Source organism: Diabrotica virgifera, chromosome 3 (genome assembly GCF_917563875.1).
Source record: "Diabrotica virgifera virgifera chromosome 3, PGI_DIABVI_V3a".
Lineage (NCBI taxonomy): Eukaryota > Metazoa > Arthropoda > Insecta > Coleoptera > Chrysomelidae > Diabrotica > Diabrotica virgifera.
Window position 1 is genome coordinate 123337766 of NC_065445.1, and position 19174 is coordinate 123356939.

Sequence of the window (19174 nt, forward strand, 5' to 3'; positions counted from 1 at the left end):
CATATACTCTAACTTTAGCAGTACTCAACAGTACATAATCATTATTTGAACAATTATTTTTTAAAACAATCTCATTTCTATTAACATTATTTTCTGAAGTATTAGTTGACAACTTAACTTTATTTGGTTCATTCTCTGAATCATTGTTCGGGTTGAAATTAATTGAACTGTTGTCTTTAACATGAATATCAGATGGTTTATTTTCATGTAAAAGAGAACTGTGTTTGGCTTTACATATCTTACAACCGAACGATTTACATTGTTTGTAGGAATGTCCGGTACATAAACAATTTCGGCATAAATTTAATTGTTTTATTTTATCCCATCTTTGGGCTACTGAAAGTTTAAGAAATTCTTCACATAGGTAAATCAAATGATTTTGTTTACAAAAATTACAACTTCTGCTTTTACTAGTTAGCAGAGATCTAGAGTGTTTATCTTGGTATTTAGATTTATAATCCGGTTTTGTCACATTGCTTAACTCTATAGTTTCCAAAAAATCAGCACGATTCTTCAAGAATTCAAGAAATTCGTTTAAACTTGGCAAAGAATTATCTATTTTTCTTTTTTCCCATTCCCGAGAACTAAATTTATCCAATTTACCTATTACCAAATAAACCATAATAGCATCCCAATGTTCAGTCGGTAGTTGAAGTGATTTTAAAGCGAATAAATGCTTTTTAACTGAATCTATCATGCTTCTAAGACCTAATGCAGATTCTTTATTTACATTTTCAATCTCAAAAAGAGCTTTTAAATGATTGTTTACTAACATCCGAGAGTTGTCAAATCTGTTGCATAGAGTCTGCCATGCAGAATTGTAATTTTGTGCAGAAAAATCTAAACTTTGTATAATTTTCAATGCATCATCTTTTAAACTCACACGTAAATAATGATATTTTTGAATATCTGCCAATACTTTATTATTATGAATTAACCCTTCAAAAGTATCTTTAAACTCAATCCACTTCAAATAGTCTCCATGAAAGACAGGTAACTGAATAGGAGGTAATTTGACACCTTCTAATCCACTATATTCATGGTTTATATCCAACCTTTTCGACAGTGAACTGGATAAATCGGAACAATGGGTGCGTTCGGACGACCACAGCGGCTGGATAGCTGAGCCAGCAGTAGCTGTCAGACGTCACCGCTGGAAGCCAGCCGCTGAGAGATTTACTAAGCTTTCCCTATCACGGCTGGATGCAACCACTCAGCCGATTTCTGCTGCCAGCCAGCCGCTATGGTCGTCCGAACGCACCCATTTTCTTTTTAACATCGTTCTTGCTCTAGACAAAGTTTTTGAAAATATAGTATCTAATCGTTGTCTTTTCGCATACTCTTGTTGAATATCTTGATCCTGACAATTTAATTCAATTGACATTTGGATTTCATCAAATTCAGTAAACAAACTTTCAGTTCTTTCTGTATTCAATTCTATCTGCGAAAAATGGTCTTCGCTTAAATCATTAATCGCGATATTTGTCATCGACTCTATAAATTCAATAAAATTGTTTAATCTTTGTTCAATTATATCTCTTCTGCGATATAATTGACGAAAATCAGAAGCTTTCATAGGCATTTTTAGCTTTATATTAATCAAAATACGTAGCAAATAATATTATTATTAGTATTTTATCTAATAATCAAACTTAGCCGAATATTGGCTATGGTCCTATAATCATTTATATTTAAAGAAATCCGATAACAATAGCAATATATATTAATAATAATCAGAAATCGTATAGCATTCCACAAACTAATACTCCAAATCAACTCAAATACATATTTACATACACACAAAGGTGTACAAATCAATCTAATAAGTAATTATTTTTTAGCTAAATAAAATTGTAGGTTATAAATCAACTATTCAATGCGCAAAATCAAAATTTTTAATTGAACCCCAAAAATCCTCAAAAATCTAATAATTTATTGGCACTTTGTTGAAAGGAAATAAATATGAAGGATAAACAAAGAACAATCAAGATAATAAATGGAAAAACCTCACATTTAATTCAATCGGCAGAGCGGATCCAATCTCGCTGAATCATAAATTCTTCAAAAACCAATAATCTTCATACCCATCTGGATCTATGTCTCACTCATCGGGTTCGATCGGACCAAATTTTATGCTTCTCGGGCTCGAAGGTACAAATTTTATGGACAAACTTCTGATAGAATGGACTGTAATATATTAAAAACTTCTTGTATTCAGCTTAAAAAAAATAATTACAATTGCTAAAAATGTGATTTATAATTATGACAATCAATCTAATTATATTAATGACAATCTGACAAAATATATGTTGTGTATTTTTGATGCTTGTTTTTTCCCGTCATTGAGCAAGGGCGGAACTGTCTATCCAATAATAAATAATACTTTTCATCCAGGAAATGTAAAATAAAATGAAACTTGTGCATTGTCTAAAAATTATAAGCTGCTAGTTGATTGAAAAACACGCATTCTTCTTTTTCTTATGGTAAAAACAAAATTATAAAAAGGAATCTTAACCAGAAAAATTAAACCTACTAATTTTTGGCTAAGTGTAAAATATTTCTTAATACAAAAGGTTGCCTCCGTTGTAATATTAAAACTGTTTGTTAATAAGGCATAGTCAGCTCAAAAAATATACACAAAAACATGCGATAATGTCCTAGGGATAAACTTTACAGAACTCATCCGTCATTCGACCAGATAATGATAAATGGGGTGTCGAATGAAAGCTTATAACCCTAGAATGGTATTAAAGGTGAGAAATTTGACCTCGGACTTCGGGTTTTAGAGTTGCAACCGGAAGTACTGTTTTAAAGTCGACGAACTAGTATAAGTGATGTAGTATTCGACGCACCTTAGCAAGACGAGAACAAATATATACATACTTCCGATTTCATGCCTGTCTGTCCGCGAATATAACTCCTCCGTTATTAAAACTGATAGAATGACAAATGAGACGCCGAATGAGAGCATATAACCCATACTGTTTTAAAGTCGGCGAAATAGTACTTACAGTCGGAAAAATGAAAGAATACCCATGAACGATCACATCAATCACTTATTTTGTATTTGCGGTTTTTTTTTGTATAAATAACAAACCTTTGGTATAGAAAAAGATAGCAAATACAAAATAAGTGATTGATGTGATTGTTCATGGGTATTCTTTCATTTTTCCGACTGTACAAGCGACATATTTTTCGACAAGTCTTAATGTTATGTTTAAAATTTATCCCTAATGATAACATTGATCTGTTATCTTAGTTTTAATATTGTTCTTTTTTTATCTTAACGCCAATTAATTATTTCATTAGTATAAATACCTCGGAGCAATTATAAATTCAGTTAGATCAAGATAAAGGTCAGAATAGAAATAGCTCAAAAATGATTTATAAAATACAAGTCAATGTTTACAAATAAGAAATTGAGTATGGCTATCAGATTGAGGTTCGTCGAATGTTGTTTGGTCGCAACTACTATATGGGGTAGAAGCTTGGACTCTGAAAGCCCAATAAGTAAAAAAATAGAGGCATTTGAAATGTGGCTATATAGGCGCATTCTGAAAATTCCTTGGACTGCAAAAGTCCCAAACGAAGAAGTGTTAAGACGAATTGGACATGACAGAAAGCTTATGATCACGATTGAAATAAGAAAAACATCGTATCTGAGCCACATACTTCGAAACGATAAATACTCTCTGCTACACATCATCATGCAAGAAATAGTAGAGGAAAGAAAACGATTCGGAAGAAAGAAGAAGTCTTGGCTGAGGAATAGCAGAGATTGGAATAACCTCAGTGTTGAACAGGTATTTCACGTTGCAAAAGATGCGTTTAAAGAAGTGATCACCAACCTTAGTTAGAAGACGGCACAATAAGAAGAAGAAAGAAACTACCAGAAAACTCCAGTAGGCACTAGACATTGAGGAACGCCCATATTTGCTGGATCAATGGTGTTAAAGAAGATCTGCAGAAGCTGGGTGATGAAAGATGGCAAACAATGGTTGACAATCGATCTACTAAGGCCCGCTTGCTCTTTCTGAGTTCAACTCAATTTCATTGCGTACCACTGTACAATTCACATCATGCCTTGAACTCGGTTATGGCGCTGAACTTCAGTTGAACTCAGAATGAGCAAGCGGACCTTAAAAACAGATAGTTGATCAGGCTTGAACCATCATGAGATATAGCACTACAGAGTAATAGTATTAAGTCGCTAATTAATTAATGTTCAATTAAAAAATGTTTACCTGTCGGTATAAAAATCCTTTAGATTTAATATAAACGTCCAAAAATATATAATCATTCTGAGAAGTATGTGTAAAATCAGGCCAACTGTAAGGACTGTATCCGGGTCTACCTGTATGGTTAATATGTATGTATTCTAACACTCTTCGAGTCAACTTATATTCCTGTTGTGTAATTTTTCCCATAAAACTTCTAAAATCATGATAGCCTTCCAATAATTTGGCGCCTTCTTTCATTCTCTCAATATCAAATGTATTTGTACTAAAAAAGAAAATTTAAAATATTATGGTACCTGTATATGTAAACTTAGCCATTTTGAAGAATATGTGGCAACAAGGCACATTAAAGGAAATGTCAGACAGAAGGTGGCAAATTTGAAAAATGATTTCAAATCAAAACATCAAAATTATTAGAAATAAAAACTATAATATATTGTTATAGTATTATAGTTAGGAACTATTCACAACTATTCAAAATAAATCACATTCTTACAGTTTAAATAATTTAAAGACAGTAATATATCTTACCAATAAAACAAGCACCTATCCCATTCTTCAATTGGTATATAATTTATACTTGGAGCTGCATGTAGATTTTCAGTAGGAGCTATCATTAATCTATAAAGGTAGGTTCTAGACAAAGCATTTTGTCGGCAGTGAAAACTCTCAGGAACATTATAAGTTTTAAGTATTCTGATCGGAACCTCATCTTTATTAAAGTATTTGTTTAGACACAAAGTTATACTATTGGGGTGATAGGGGGTGTCATTCCTTCTAGTAAGATCTACGTGACAGATACTATTTAATGCATTAACCCCAGTGTCCGTCCTAAACAGAACTTAACATGTAGCACATACACAGTGTATTTTTGTTTACTTTACCTGGAAGACATCTCTACTATAGGGTCATTTATAGGATTTAGCCGTTTTAAGCCCATTTCTAGCCTACCTTGCACCGTTAAAGGGTCGTCAGGTCTAGGTGATAGTGCTTTTATTTGTCTTTGAGAGCCCCTGCCGAAATAATTTAGGTTATGTTCTAACAATTTTCACATTAAAAATTATTATTACCTGAAAGGCTTTCCCATATATGCTATATGCATCAAATATCTGAAACTAGACATAGTATTTCATTAATAATGCTTTATAATTATTAAAAACATGTGGAGGCACCACAATTTATGCCGTATTTGTTATGGTGGCTGAAAACATATCTTCTTCTTATTTCTAATCACGATTTGTTCCTATTTTCACATTGATAGATTTTTTTTATTATTTGATTTGATTACAAAGAAATACGTAGTTATAAACTTTATTCAAAGTCAAAGGTAATGTGGACTTCATTAAATTGCGGGGTCCGAGAAGTTAGCTACAGATACAAGGAAATGAAGGCCTAACAGTGTTGCCATGTGTTCTTAGAATAAATCGGGAAAGAGCATGTGATATGTTTCTATTAATTTATTTATTGACAATAAATGTAAAACATTAACTATGTAGATAAAATAACGACACAATTTTTAAAATTTTTAATGTTCTCTAATTATCTCGAAATACCAAGATTTTAGTATCAATAATAAAGTTAAAAAGTGTAAAATAAGTAAAATTCTGCTGTTTTAAGATTTTACTATATACTTTATTTATTATCTATATAAAAATAAGATTTGTGTAAATAATAAAGTCGCCAATACAATAATTACAGATGATCTAGTAATATCATTACATAGCATCTTTTCAGTTGAACTTATAGCAATCGAAAAAACTCTAACATTGATTAAAGACAAAAATATTAAAAAGCTGTGATAATAAGAGACTCCAGAATATATGCAACTGAAAATACAGATATACAAGTCCACAGAAATAATAAAGCTGTGATACAGGCTCCAGACTATATGCAACTAAAAATACAGATATACAACATACAAGTCCACAGTACTATTATAGGAAAAATATATAATTTGTCTAAAATGGAAGTGGTAACTATTTATATGGGTAAAGGGTAGGTATATATTTTTTTGTATAAATATATAAAATGTATTATAATTCCATAACAAAACGTCAACCTGGTAACAAATGTAAATTAGTGTTGTGTATTATAATGTAATGTTTATTATTATTAATTAAAGTACTTATTTGAAATGACAAATATCGCGATAATAATGTGTTTTATTTATCAAACCGACAAACGCAGAAATTAAAAAAAATTGCTATTTGTAATAAGTATAAATAATTTACATAAAACTGTCAGAACATTAATAATTAATTAAAAGAAATATATGTGAATCTAAAGTGAATCGCTCTTCCCGCATTTGCGCTATGTTCAAAAGTCTTTCACGTGCTACAAGGCATTTTAATATTTTAAAAAATACAAAATGAACACAAAAATAACGTACTGACGAAGTAAACACTTTTCAGTAACTAAAAGCATTTCAGGTACATTCATTTCAAATAATAAAAAGAAATATAATATAATAAAAAGAAAGTCATAAAATGTATATCTGCGGAACATCTGTGCAATCTGGCAAACGCAAATTTAAACGTTCTCACTCTATTGCCAAATCTACTCAGTAACCTATCAGGACAATTGCCACAAAACAATTTCTAATAATTATCTGCAATTAATATCAAAACAAACAACAAATATTTATTCGTTCGTATTTTACATACATTAAAAAATAGCAAAATCCACAAAATAATGTAAAAAAGATAGTTTTCAAAGCTTTCTCGGTATATTTGAAGCGTGCAACATATTATACATCATATACATTATAATCACATGGCAACACTGTCAAACTTCAATTCAACGTTCTATGAAAATCTAATGTGGCTAACTTCTCGGACCATCCAATTTAATGAAGTCCGGTAATTTAATTAAAAAATGTACCTAATATTGTAATTAATAAAAATGTTTAGGTATGTAATGTATATTCTCTATGAAATTATTTATAAACATGACAGAAGCCGTGTTGCCAATTTTGTCACTTTTTCTTTAAAAATAATAAATATTCGAAATGATTTTAAAATAATTTTTAAAATAAAGAGACTGTTGTCAACATAAAACGATATAAAAGATAAAATAAATCCTGGTTTCATAATTATTATGCTTTGATAAAAGCACATGGAACAAGTATTTACCTGGTTATCTTTTCTGTTGAATTGAATAGGTACAAAATAATTTTATTAATTTCAATTGTAAATTTCAAGCATCTTTTTCAAACATTTCAAAACTTCTGTGTCTTAAGTCTTAACATCCACTATAATAAATTTTACAATATATTTTTAGTTAACATTTTTGTAATAAACTAAACAAAAAAATAGTAATAAAAAATAATGTTGATATTAAAGTAAGCACAGTTGTATATTTAGGTTTAACAATTTGTTGTAAGTAATCCCTTGCTCGTATCGACTTCAAAGAAAGTGAATTATTTAAAAAGAAACAAATGGACTGCCAGCAATCAAATGTCGAAATTAAAAAATAAAGTACGCCACAGACAGACACATTCCACTGGACTATTTTTAAACTGAAGAAACATGGCGGCCATCGGACATTTTCCGACGAGCCTTTAAACTGTCGGTCGCAAAAGTACCCGAAAATCGCACAATATAATAATGTAAAGTTAAATAATTTGTAGTGCCGATAGTGACAAGTGCATATTAAATTTTGTTTAGAAATAAATTTTGTAAGTTGTGTCTAAATACGACTACATCAATTTTTGGGTGGATTTTAAATTTGTAGAAACTGGTAAGTCTGCTGTGAAATATCGCTGATTTTATTTAAAAATAACTAGTCAGATTTGTCATTTTATTGGCCTGTTATCACCAATAAATTTGGTGATAATTATTATCTGTAATGACGAATATTTACATGATTGTTATGTCAAACTGCTATATTTAAAAATCAGATTTATAATTAGGTTACTGACAACTTTTAGACCTTCGATTGGTGATTTTTGGTTGAGGACTAAGATTTTGACATCAGAAAATAGTATTAAATAAATTCTATATGTATTTTCGAATTTGCCCTAGTTTTTTACTCCTCATATTGAAGTGAATGACATTTTTATCCATGATTCACCCACATATTTCACGTGGGTAAAAGCAAGAGGTTTGAGAAACTTTGCTGATCTTTTTTCCCAGAAAAGAAATAATTATTAATTTTCTGAATATGCTTTAATTTAAACATAATTTTAAACAAATGATATCATTGTTATGACTGTGGGCCTTGAAGAAAATACATTTTTTAAACCATAGGATGGATGCCTGAACTTTTTTTATAGTTTTGTGTAGGAAGGTATTTTTAAAATAATTTTATAGGTATTTTCAACTTCACAGTTAATCAGAACTTTGTACAGTTCCTTTATTTTTATGATTCACTTGGAATCTTTTTTTACTGGGACATATTATCAATCTATGTACCTGTAATGAATACTAAAAATCATTGGATAGTTTACAAATTAACCAATTTTTATACTTGAAAACATCTGTTTCATATGTAAGACTATAGAATACTTTTACATGAAGCAAAATCCTCCCATATAACATTCGCTTTTTGAACAGGAAGTTGTCCACCTGTAACTGGAATAGAATCAGAACTGTTTGGAGTTTAACCTCTTCAGCCCCAAGAAAAAAGTTTTTATTATTTTAACAATATTTTCTATTTTCTCTCCTCATTTGTGAAAACAATAAACGAAAATCTATAAAAACTATACAAAAATTATTTGACAAACATAATATGACATGTCCAGCATAATGGACATCAGGACTTAGCTTTCATATAATTTAAGTATGAAACTGAAAAACATTCTGGTTCAGGAGAAATACACATATACATTTTGCATTCTGTACTAAAGAATCTCGTCTTCTTAGTTCATCCAAGAGGTTTGGGTACCGCTATAAAAATTTCTATTGCTGACACAGCATGTTGGCAAATGGTCATGGCATCTATAGGCGGTAACTGGAAAACTGTAGATCTTTTTACAGGAATTATAGGCACCTCATCTTCAGATGTCTCCGGTTTTCTTGAAATAGATGCACTAGCTTGTCTCTCACTTGCAGGCTTACCACCTAGACTTGCCACCTTACTTGCAGGCTTACCACCAAGGCTAGTGACCTTCCAACATACAGCTTAAATTCCTGTAAATCATTATCGTTATCTTCACTGACAAAAAAATCGTTATCTGTCAAAATAGCCTCCAATGCACTTTCCATCAATATTTTTACTATCTGTAACTAAACTTAAAAAATGTGAGAATGGTAACATATTTGGCTAACTAAGTCCCAATGTCCAAAATGCTGGACAAAAAGTTTAGAGGACCGCTAACGTGTCCAGTTGTAATTATTTTCAAATATATATTTACCAAAAATACGTCCAATCATCAAGTAATATACAGTAAAAACAATCAATAATTTAAAGTACAGAAAAACACTACAACTTACTGTATTTTTGTGGAGCCACCATCATAACTTAAAAAGTTTCACCACATGTAACAACAAACTACCGAGGTAGGCACTGTTGTCGAATTTTTCAAATGAGTAAATATTGATTGATAAATAGGAAGTCCAATATGCTGCAATATAGGATGCAGCGATGCCCGACCCGAATAGTAACCGTGTAATAAATTAGTAAACATTGTCCAGCCGGCTGGACCTATGGACTGAGGAGGTTATGGCTTCATTTTGACAACAACCTTAACTACATCTCGTTTTAAACTAAGCTTTGTTTTTAAACCAAGAGGAGTAAACTAAAAAGATAGATTCACACCCAAGAAAGTCACTAGAAATATCACCAAATACATCTTCTTTTTTCGTTGATCATATCAGCCTTTGAGACAGTAATCCATAAATATTATATTAGGTTAATATGTCGCTAAAGAGTTCTAAAAACAACTGTTTTTTTTTTATATAAAAGCAGACCAAAATCTAAAAATTAAAGGAATAACGCAGAAAATACAAAAAATCACTGATATAACTTAACACATTCACGGTTATGACTGCATATAAAGTCATTTACTCCATAAGAATAAGTGTATATGTTACCGTTAAAACCCGATTTCAGTTAAAACCCGAATTTACTAGGAAAAACTAGATTTACTTATGCACTTTAGACAATTCTAGTTTTAACTAGTCAAAACTAAATTAGACTGCTAAATTCAGTTAAAACTAAGAGTCTTGAACAAATTTCAGTATTATGTACAGTTACGGGCACTGAATAGTTTACACCTTACTTTTTATATTGTAATACTGTAAAATTGCAGTGTCGTACGGATTTGACAAATGTCAAAGTCAAAAAATTTCAAAAAGTCAATGCTTGTCAAAACTTTCGCTAGTGTTCAAAAATAAAATAAAAGTATATCAAACTCCTCCAAAATAGTTAGAATACATTTGAATGATGCGCAAAAAGCAATAGCAATTGCCAAACTCGAAGAAGATTGGTCACTAAGGCAAGTTGCTGCTGATTTGAACGTGAGCCATATGTGCATATGGAAGATCAAACAAACATGGGATAATTTTCACTCTCTAGAACGGTTGGGCGGTTCAAGAGGGCAGAAGATCTCCACAGATCAACAGGATGAGATGTTAGTAGATTATTTGAGAGAATCTCCTTTTGCCACAGCTAAAAAAGCAAGAGAAGAGACTGAGTTTCCAGGCACTATTAGCACTGCACGTAGAAGAATTAAAGCAAGTGGACTGCTAAATTGTGCAGCTGCAAGGAAACCTTTTTTGACTGACGATCACAAGAGGAGACGAGTTGAATTTTGTAATGAATTTATAAACCGTGATGAGAATTTTTGGTCTAGGGTTGCATTTTCCGATGAAAAAGTATTTCAGTCATATAGCAATGGTCGGGTAAGAGTTTATAGGCCGAGAAATCAAAGGTATGATGAACAATATATGCATCATTTAAGAAATAGTGGAGGATTCTCGGTCAATGTATGGGGATGGATAAGTGCTGAAAGCCCGGGCGTTTGTTATCATGTAGAAGAGAAGTTAACAGGATTACATTACAAACATATTTAATTGTGACATTTTAATTGTATCATGTACTAATGGACTTCGGTCCGTAAATAAATAATAAATAAAAAAATATTTTTGAGCATACAATGTTGCCATCAGTGATCTAGAGATTCCCCAACAACGACTTCATCTTCCAACATGACAATTGCCCGGTGCATACGAGTAGAATTATTCGAGAATGGCTAGAAGAAACTGATGTTAATGTTCTTCCGTGGGCGTCCCGTAGTGCAGAATTTAACCCCGTCGAAAATGTGTGGGCAGAGTTAACAAAGAAACTAAATGAAAGAAACCTTAGACCACGGAACAGAATTGAATTATGGGAAGCAATTGAGCAGGCATGGGAAGAGCTTGTTAACTATAACATGAGGGGATTGGTGCTATCTATGAACAGAAGACTGCAAAGTTGTATTGACAAGAATGGGGCTTCCACCAAATATTAATTATTTTTTTTATTATTTATCATTGTTTATCATTATTTAATATAAAACAGATTTAAAATAAAATGAATATTTTAAAACCAAACTTCTTTATTTTCATTATTAAGACCATAATCCATTTTATTCAAAAAACTTCTTTCTATACTTTCCATTTTGTTAAATTTTGTAAAATATTTAGATTTTATAATTTTAATCAACCTATTCTAGCTAGGTACACCACTGGCAACGTAAAAGATGCGTTCACTTTGACGTAAAAGATGCATTTAAACGAGGTAAAAATTTAAAAAATCGGCTCCTAGATACATAAGCCTGTAAACTATTCAATGACTGTAACTGTACCTGCTGAAGACATTTTTGTTTGAGATAATTGAATTACTATTGGTTATGGAGGTTTTAAACGTTGCTATTGGTTATGAAGGTTGGGATAGGTTGAAGACTAAAACTGCCAGAAAATACGCAAATATAACAATTTATATGTTCAATAATAATGTGTGAAACCTGCCAACGGAAGAAGAGTAGAGCGAAGAGGGGTCTTGTGTCGCAACCTATATTGCATTGAGAAATGAATAGTCGCTGTTAGGTAAATTTGATTGATATGCAATCACAAGAGGATCACGGCTACAAGTTTATTATGGTTTATCAGGAAAATTTAACAAAATTTGTTTTGTTGAGATCATTACAACGTAAGAGGGTGGAAGAAGTTGCTTATCAATTTTATTAACGGATATATTCTTGACTTTTGGCTCACCATGCATTTGGTCGAGAGTTCGGTAATGCAGTTATAAATGAGGCAATGTCATACTGGCCTGAGAAAAAATTAGTTGATGGAAAACCAAGGCACAGAGTCAAGGGACAGAACCAAGATATGAAGACAATGTTAGCAGCCTGGATGCAAGACAATAACACAACAGTGTGGTCAAAAAGATTTGAGTTTTTTACCTTTATGATCTTGTCCAGAGTATTTTACGTTTTAGAGAAATTATTTGCAAACAACCGGGATAGCAAATTATTTACCGAGTTTTCGTTGAATCTGGAAATTACTGAAAAGTTTAGTAAAAACTAGTTTTGACTGAAAAATGCTTAGTCTCAACTAGAATTAACAAAATATTTGATAGTACTAGTTTTCACTAGTTAAAACTAGAATAATTGTCTAAAGCCCACAGTTAAAACTAGTTTTTCCTAGTAAATTCGGGTTTTAACTGAAATCTGGTTTTTACGGTAACATATACAATGACAGCATGTCCCTGAATGTGTTAATTAACCTATGAAATGCGAATAGTGTCAAAATTTTATAAATGTCATTAGTGTCAAAAATTTTTAACAGTAGAGTAAACTTACCTGAGGTTGGACCAATTACAAACAAGCTTTAAAGTGCAGAAATTACGGTGAATTATGCCTCTTAGTTTAAAAACAGACTATAGGAGGAGTAATTCAAATTTACTGCGCTGTAATGCGTGTTTGTAATTGGTCCAACCACAGGCAAGTTTACTCCACTAAATTATGAAATTTTGACACTACTGACATTTATGAAATTTTAACACTACAGTGAAACCCTGATAAATCGTCCTCCGATAACCTGGAAGTTCGGCTAACCCAGACCGATTTTCATCAGACAATACAAACATTTTTTCAGTTTGACTGAGTGTTTTACCAAGAAATGAACAATACTGTATACAACTGTACATAATTTAGATGTATTGTCCATATGTATTTCATATTTTCGCAATTATAATAGAGTTTACCTGTAAGTATACAGTGTTTTATTAATTTTTAACATATTCTCTGGTTAACCCTGATTTTCGATAACCCGGATCGGCTGTGGTCCCGATTAATCTGGCTTATCGAGGTTCCACTCAGTGGCGGCTCGTCAGAGGAGGCAACGGAGGCTTAGCCTTCCCATAAATTCTTTACACATTTTATGTCATTTCTGGGACATAATATTTCTATAATAAAATTATTGATGAAATGTCACTGTATTGTTAATTTTGAATCGCGAGAAACAACAAGTGCTTGTACTAATACAAAGTATAAATCATTGCACACTTGTCTTGTAACTAACGCATCTGGAAGGCATCACCTACGCTCTTATATCACTACCAGGGAGGCAGGAACCAGACTCTACTCCGTTGTGTTATAAGTTAGGACAAACTTCTCAAAGCCAGCAATATAGTCTCCTATGCATACAATCATACTCGATAGAGAAACGTAATATTTTATCGCTTCACGTCATACTGCCCAGAACTATCAGGCAAAGGAGGCAAAATCCGAATTGGGCTCACTTGTGTTTTTACTTATATTCTATAAGGAAATTAACAGTCGGGGTATTTCTTGGTGTAATTTTTTTTAATTAGTGTTTGGTGAATTTTTGTATTTCATATATTTTTATTTGTGTTGTTATTGGCTTGGTAAGGTTATTTTTACAATTTATGTACCGTTGTTTGTTTATATAAAATGGATAAGTTAAACGAAATCAAAATATCTGAAGATATAATGGACGCTCAGGAATAATTTTAATACTTTAAGTATATTACTTAAAACCTTAAGAAGACCACAGCCAAATTTAACTATTGTTAAATCCTCAGGTAATCGTCAAAATCGTGCATTCGATATTAATTGGTATAATAAATGGGACTGGTTAACCGGGTCTATTAAGAGGGAAAAAGTTTTTTGCTATCCTTGTATCTTATTTTCAACACAAACCGAACATACAACGTGGTCTAAAATAGGATATTCAGATCTAAAAAATTTACCTCGTTCAACTGAAAGATATTCCAAATCTAAAGATCACATATTTTCGTCGTGTTAATTAAAACTTTTTGCTAAACAAAATATAATAACTGCTTTAGATACAGCTCAAAAAGAGGCCATAATTACTTACAATAATCAGGTTTTGGAGAATAGGATGAATTTAAAAAGGCTTATCGATATAACAATATATTTGGCTTCGCAAGAATTAGCGAATTACGTTAATTTTAGATTTAAGCCTGTTTTTATAAAGTTCTTTTAGTATCAATAATTCTAACAATATTATTATTATTAATTACAAAAGCTATTCTACATCTCAGTTATCAATGCAAGCATGCAGTAAGAGAGAGGGTCCCCGTAAGGTGAACTGTAAATAAAAATGGTCAAAAACGAATGGAGCCTTAAATTACATTTTTTGGTGCATTTTTTTGCTAGTGCAAATTTGTCTAGATTTTTTATAATTATAGCCTCCCCTATTGTAAAACTCACGAGCCGCCACTAGTTCCACTTTATTGATATTTAAAATTCCTAGGTTAATTAAATTATATCGTAGATTTTTTATGTTTTCTGAGTTATTCCTTTAAGTTTTAGATTTTTAATCCACATCTATTAAAAAGAACTGTTGTTTTAAAACTCTTTAGTGTCATAAAAGTATTAGTGTTGTTTATCTTATAAGTTGTCAGATACTGATTACTGGATTACTGACATTGTTAATGAAAACAATAGATGAATCTGATCACTTTTCTAGTGACATTATTGGGCGTTAATCTGTCTTTTGAGTTTACTCCTTCTAGTTTAAAAACAGGGTATAGAAATCTCACATAACAAATAAAATAACACAATCGAATTTAAAATTAAAGCACTTGACTGGCTTATTGAAAGATCTCATTCTGGCAATACAAATCAAATTGCTTATCTCCAAAGTCAAAGTAATATTGAAGTTCCCTTCTTGATCCACTTCTTCCATGTTCCTAGTAAATCATCTGCTTCATCTTCATCTATCAAAGAATCAGGTTCTTGCAGTAGCACTATTACATCAATCTCTTCAGCATCCATACAATTTGAATCATTTCATATCTTCTATTTTTAATTCTTATAAGTCTTGATACTTCTGCAAAGATCATAAAAATGTGTAGACTGTAGACTAAAGCAAAAAAATTTGGTTTAGTACATTTTTACATTTATTATCCAAAATAGTATGTAACTATTAGTTAAAATATTAGTTACCAGTCTTGGCGCTGGGTTTAAGGTGCCTCTCTGCAAAACTAGCATAGGCGCCCTTCAGTTTTTTAAATTAGTGTTTTGTATAAAACTAGAAGAAAAAATCACATTTTGGCACCCCCAAAACAAGAGCCTGCTGTGCATCCCCTTATTGCCGGCCCTGTATTATAGTTACTTACTGTGAAGTAATTTCTCCCAAATATGAATAAATACAAAACTTTTTAAACAAATCGCAATAAACAAATATGTATAAATTAAAAAAACATGAATGATTTCTGCACAGATTCACATTAAACTCAATATTGAAATGTAGCATATTTTGGTATCACTAAGTATTGGTATTACCAATGACCTATTTATAGGACAGTAAAATAAACTTTATACTGAGGACTCAAATTTTATGGTCCAATTCAAACAATTAGGTGTTCATGTCATAGATTTAATTACATCTTAACCCAGTGGTACAAACTTGACAGCAAACAAATTCAACACATTTCTCTAATATATTAGTTTTTTCGCTACTGTCAAGTTTAGCAAAAGCGCTGTTGCCAAATAAAATACATATATTTATTTACCACAGCAGCTACCGGATATACTGTTTTTCTTTGTTGTTAAGAGTGTGAATCAAAGATAACATCTGTACTATAAATGTCAAACTCATGTTGTCCTATAGAAGGTTATGTAAGACTAGTGATTTTGCCTATCGCCATGTGACAGGGAATACAATCAATTGCCTTTTACAGTCACTGCACTCAATTTTTTGTAACATCTTCCTATTTTATAGTATCTCTTTTCAATTTTTTCTGATACCCTCTTATTTTTTCCTATTATTTTTTTATATATTTTTTTATTATATACAGGGTGTCCCGAAAAGATTGGTCATAAATTATACCACACATTCTGGGGTAAAAAATAGTTCGATTGAACCTAACTTACCTTAGTACAAATGTGCCCATAAAAAAAGTTACAGCCCTTTGAAGTTACAAAATGAAAATCGATTTTTTTCAATATATCGAAAACTATTAGAGATTTTTTATTGAAAATGAGCATGTATCATTCATATGGTAGGAGCATCTTAAAACAAAATTATAGTGAAGTTTGTCCACCCCATAAAAATTTTATGGGCGTTTTGTTCCCTTAAACCCCCCCAAACTTTTGTGTATGTTCCAATTTATTCATTATTGTGATACCATTAGTTAAACACAACGTTTTTAAAACTTTTTTGCCTCCTAGTATTTTTTTAATAAGCCAGTTTTTATCGAGATGTGGCTTATTGAAGTTATACTTCTTTAGGCGCGATTGAGAGTAAAATTTTTCATAAATCTGCGCGCATGCGCACACAGACAGTATGACGTTTAGTTGCTAATCTTTCAAATTATGAATCAGCGCAAATAAGCCATTAAAATAATATATTAGTGTTTTTTAGTAAATGTATTATTTATTATAATTTTGTGCCTTTGGATTTGTCTTCCTTGGGCGTAAAATAATAAAACATCTATTTTTATATTTCACTTGTCACCGTGATGTGTAATTATGTATATCTGAAACGTCAGTAACATGCGCCTTGATGGCCTGGTTGGTAGAGCATTGGACAAGAGATCGAGAAATCGCGAGATTGCGGGTTCAAATCCCGGACGATTCATACTTTTTTCTTTTTTTTTTGAAGTTATACTTCTTTACGCGCGATATGAGGGTGAATTTTTATATGTTAAAACCTACGATCCCGGCGCATGCGCATTATAACTTTGTTCTGATTGGATGTTCAAATGACATGTCAAAAATTATCCAATATGGCAGCTGTAGCGCAGCTGTGGTTTGGACGGTTGACGGTTTGGTTATGTATGGTTGTTGCGTTTTAAAATTTGTGGGGAGAGAAACAACAAAGGTGAGTAATAGTTATACTGCCTTTTTAAATAGTTTTCATATTATATTTTTGAAGTTATACTTCAAAATGTTTTAATTTATGTATGTATCAGTCCAGAAAAGGTGTGGAAAGAATATATTAGTGTTTTTAAATATATTTTTCTACAAACGTGTTAAAAATGCAATTTTTAGGACTCCATAGGAGCGTTAAAAATGCTACTTTAAGGCACTAGTGCTTTAAAATTTTTAAGGCACTGCAGTTAAAAGTGAATTGTCAAATTGTGAAACGTCATAATATTTATATTTCATTTATTTACATTAATATTAATAATACAACTTGCGCAATTTGAAAAAGGTGGTTTAAAAGGTGTTTTATTATAATTTTGTGTCTTTGGATTTGTCTTCCTTGGGCGTAAAATAATAAAACATCTATTTTTATATTTCACTTGTCACCGTGATGTATAATTATGTATATCTGAAAGGTAACTAGCATGCGGCTTGATGGCCTTGTTGGTAGAGCATTGGACCAGATATCAAAAAATCGCGAGATTGCGGGTTCAAATCCCTCACGATTCATATTTTTTTCTTTTTTTTTAACATTTTTGGTAATTATTGTTAATTTTTTGTATTGTAACTGTTAAGTAGGTATATTTATTTCGTTGAAATTATATTATAATAGAAGTATAACTTCTTACGTGCGTTCGTGCGTACAAAGTACACACACATTCTTTTTTTAATATTTGGCATTGTTAAGTTTTGATTAATTTTTGGTAATTATTGTTAATTTTTCGTATTATAACTGTTAAGTATACTTATTTCGTTGAAATTATATAATAGAAGTATAACTTCTTACGTGCGTACAGAGTACTAGTCTAAGAGCTAGTGAACCTTTTGACTAACGGTCGTCCTGTAAGGCTAAAAATTTGTAGAGTGATAATTCATAGCACACCAAAGCTAAAAACCATGACCTGGCAGGCCTCAGCGGTGCACGTGTATCTACCAGGTGAATCGAAAAGTGCAAATTTAGGGGGTAAAATAAACTTTCTCCTGTAAGGTTTAAATTTAAGTATGTGTTTGAGTAAGTCATTTAGAAGAAATGTGTACAATGACAGGCGATTCTGAAGAGCATAAGACCTTGCCAGGCGAGGGGAAAGATTAGGGGTTTTTCCTAAAATTATTCTTTTTGCATCGAACAAATTTTTTTTAGGCTTTTTGAATCATTCCAAACAGAAAAGGTCCTTAGTTATTTTTCTCTTAAGTTAATAGTTTTTGGTATATAAGCGATGGAAAATTTTGAAAATTGCGAAATCGGCCATTTTTAACCCAAATCGGACATTTATCTAAAAATTTCAATATTGGCAAGGTACGCAGATATTCCTTAAACATTGATTGATGAAATCCCGAAGAGTTTTTTGCAATAAAATATCGAAAACCGCTTTGTTTTTTTAATTGCTAATCAAGCGGGCGCTACACTGTAGTATAATTGAGGACGTTTGAGCTTGCATAAATTCATTATCTCGAGAATGGGCAAATTTGAAGAGAAATCCTCAGACAGGTCGATTTTTATTTTTGAATTAGGACTTTTTGGTATATATATAATACTAGTGACGTCATCCATCTGGGCGTGATGACGTAATCGATTATTTTTTTAAATAAGAGT

General features: G+C 31.4%; 2 protein-coding genes across 2 annotated transcripts in view; one reads left to right on the forward strand and one right to left on the reverse strand.

Moving 5' to 3' along the window:
• LOC126881291 (tRNA pseudouridine synthase-like 1) overlaps nt 1-5590 on the reverse strand; it is a 13402-nt gene extending 7812 nt beyond the window's left edge. Inside the window, exons 1-4 of the mRNA XM_050645485.1 lie at nt 5309-5590; nt 5123-5251; nt 4770-5069; nt 4245-4503 (exon numbers count right to left, since the gene is read on the reverse strand). Coding sequence (XP_050501442.1) covers nt 4245-4503; nt 4770-5069; nt 5123-5251; nt 5309-5361 — 741 coding nt within the window. The 5' untranslated portion in view covers nt 5362-5590. The remainder of the gene's footprint in view (nt 1-4244; nt 4504-4769; nt 5070-5122; nt 5252-5308) is intronic.
• A 2139-nt stretch (nt 5591-7729) lies between these two features.
• The window catches only part of LOC114343977 (uncharacterized), a 215653-nt gene continuing 204208 nt past the window's right edge, over nt 7730-19174 (forward strand). Inside the window, exon 1 of the mRNA XM_050645488.1 lies at nt 7730-7976. The gene's annotated coding sequence lies outside the window, so the exon portion shown is untranslated. The remainder of the gene's footprint in view (nt 7977-19174) is intronic.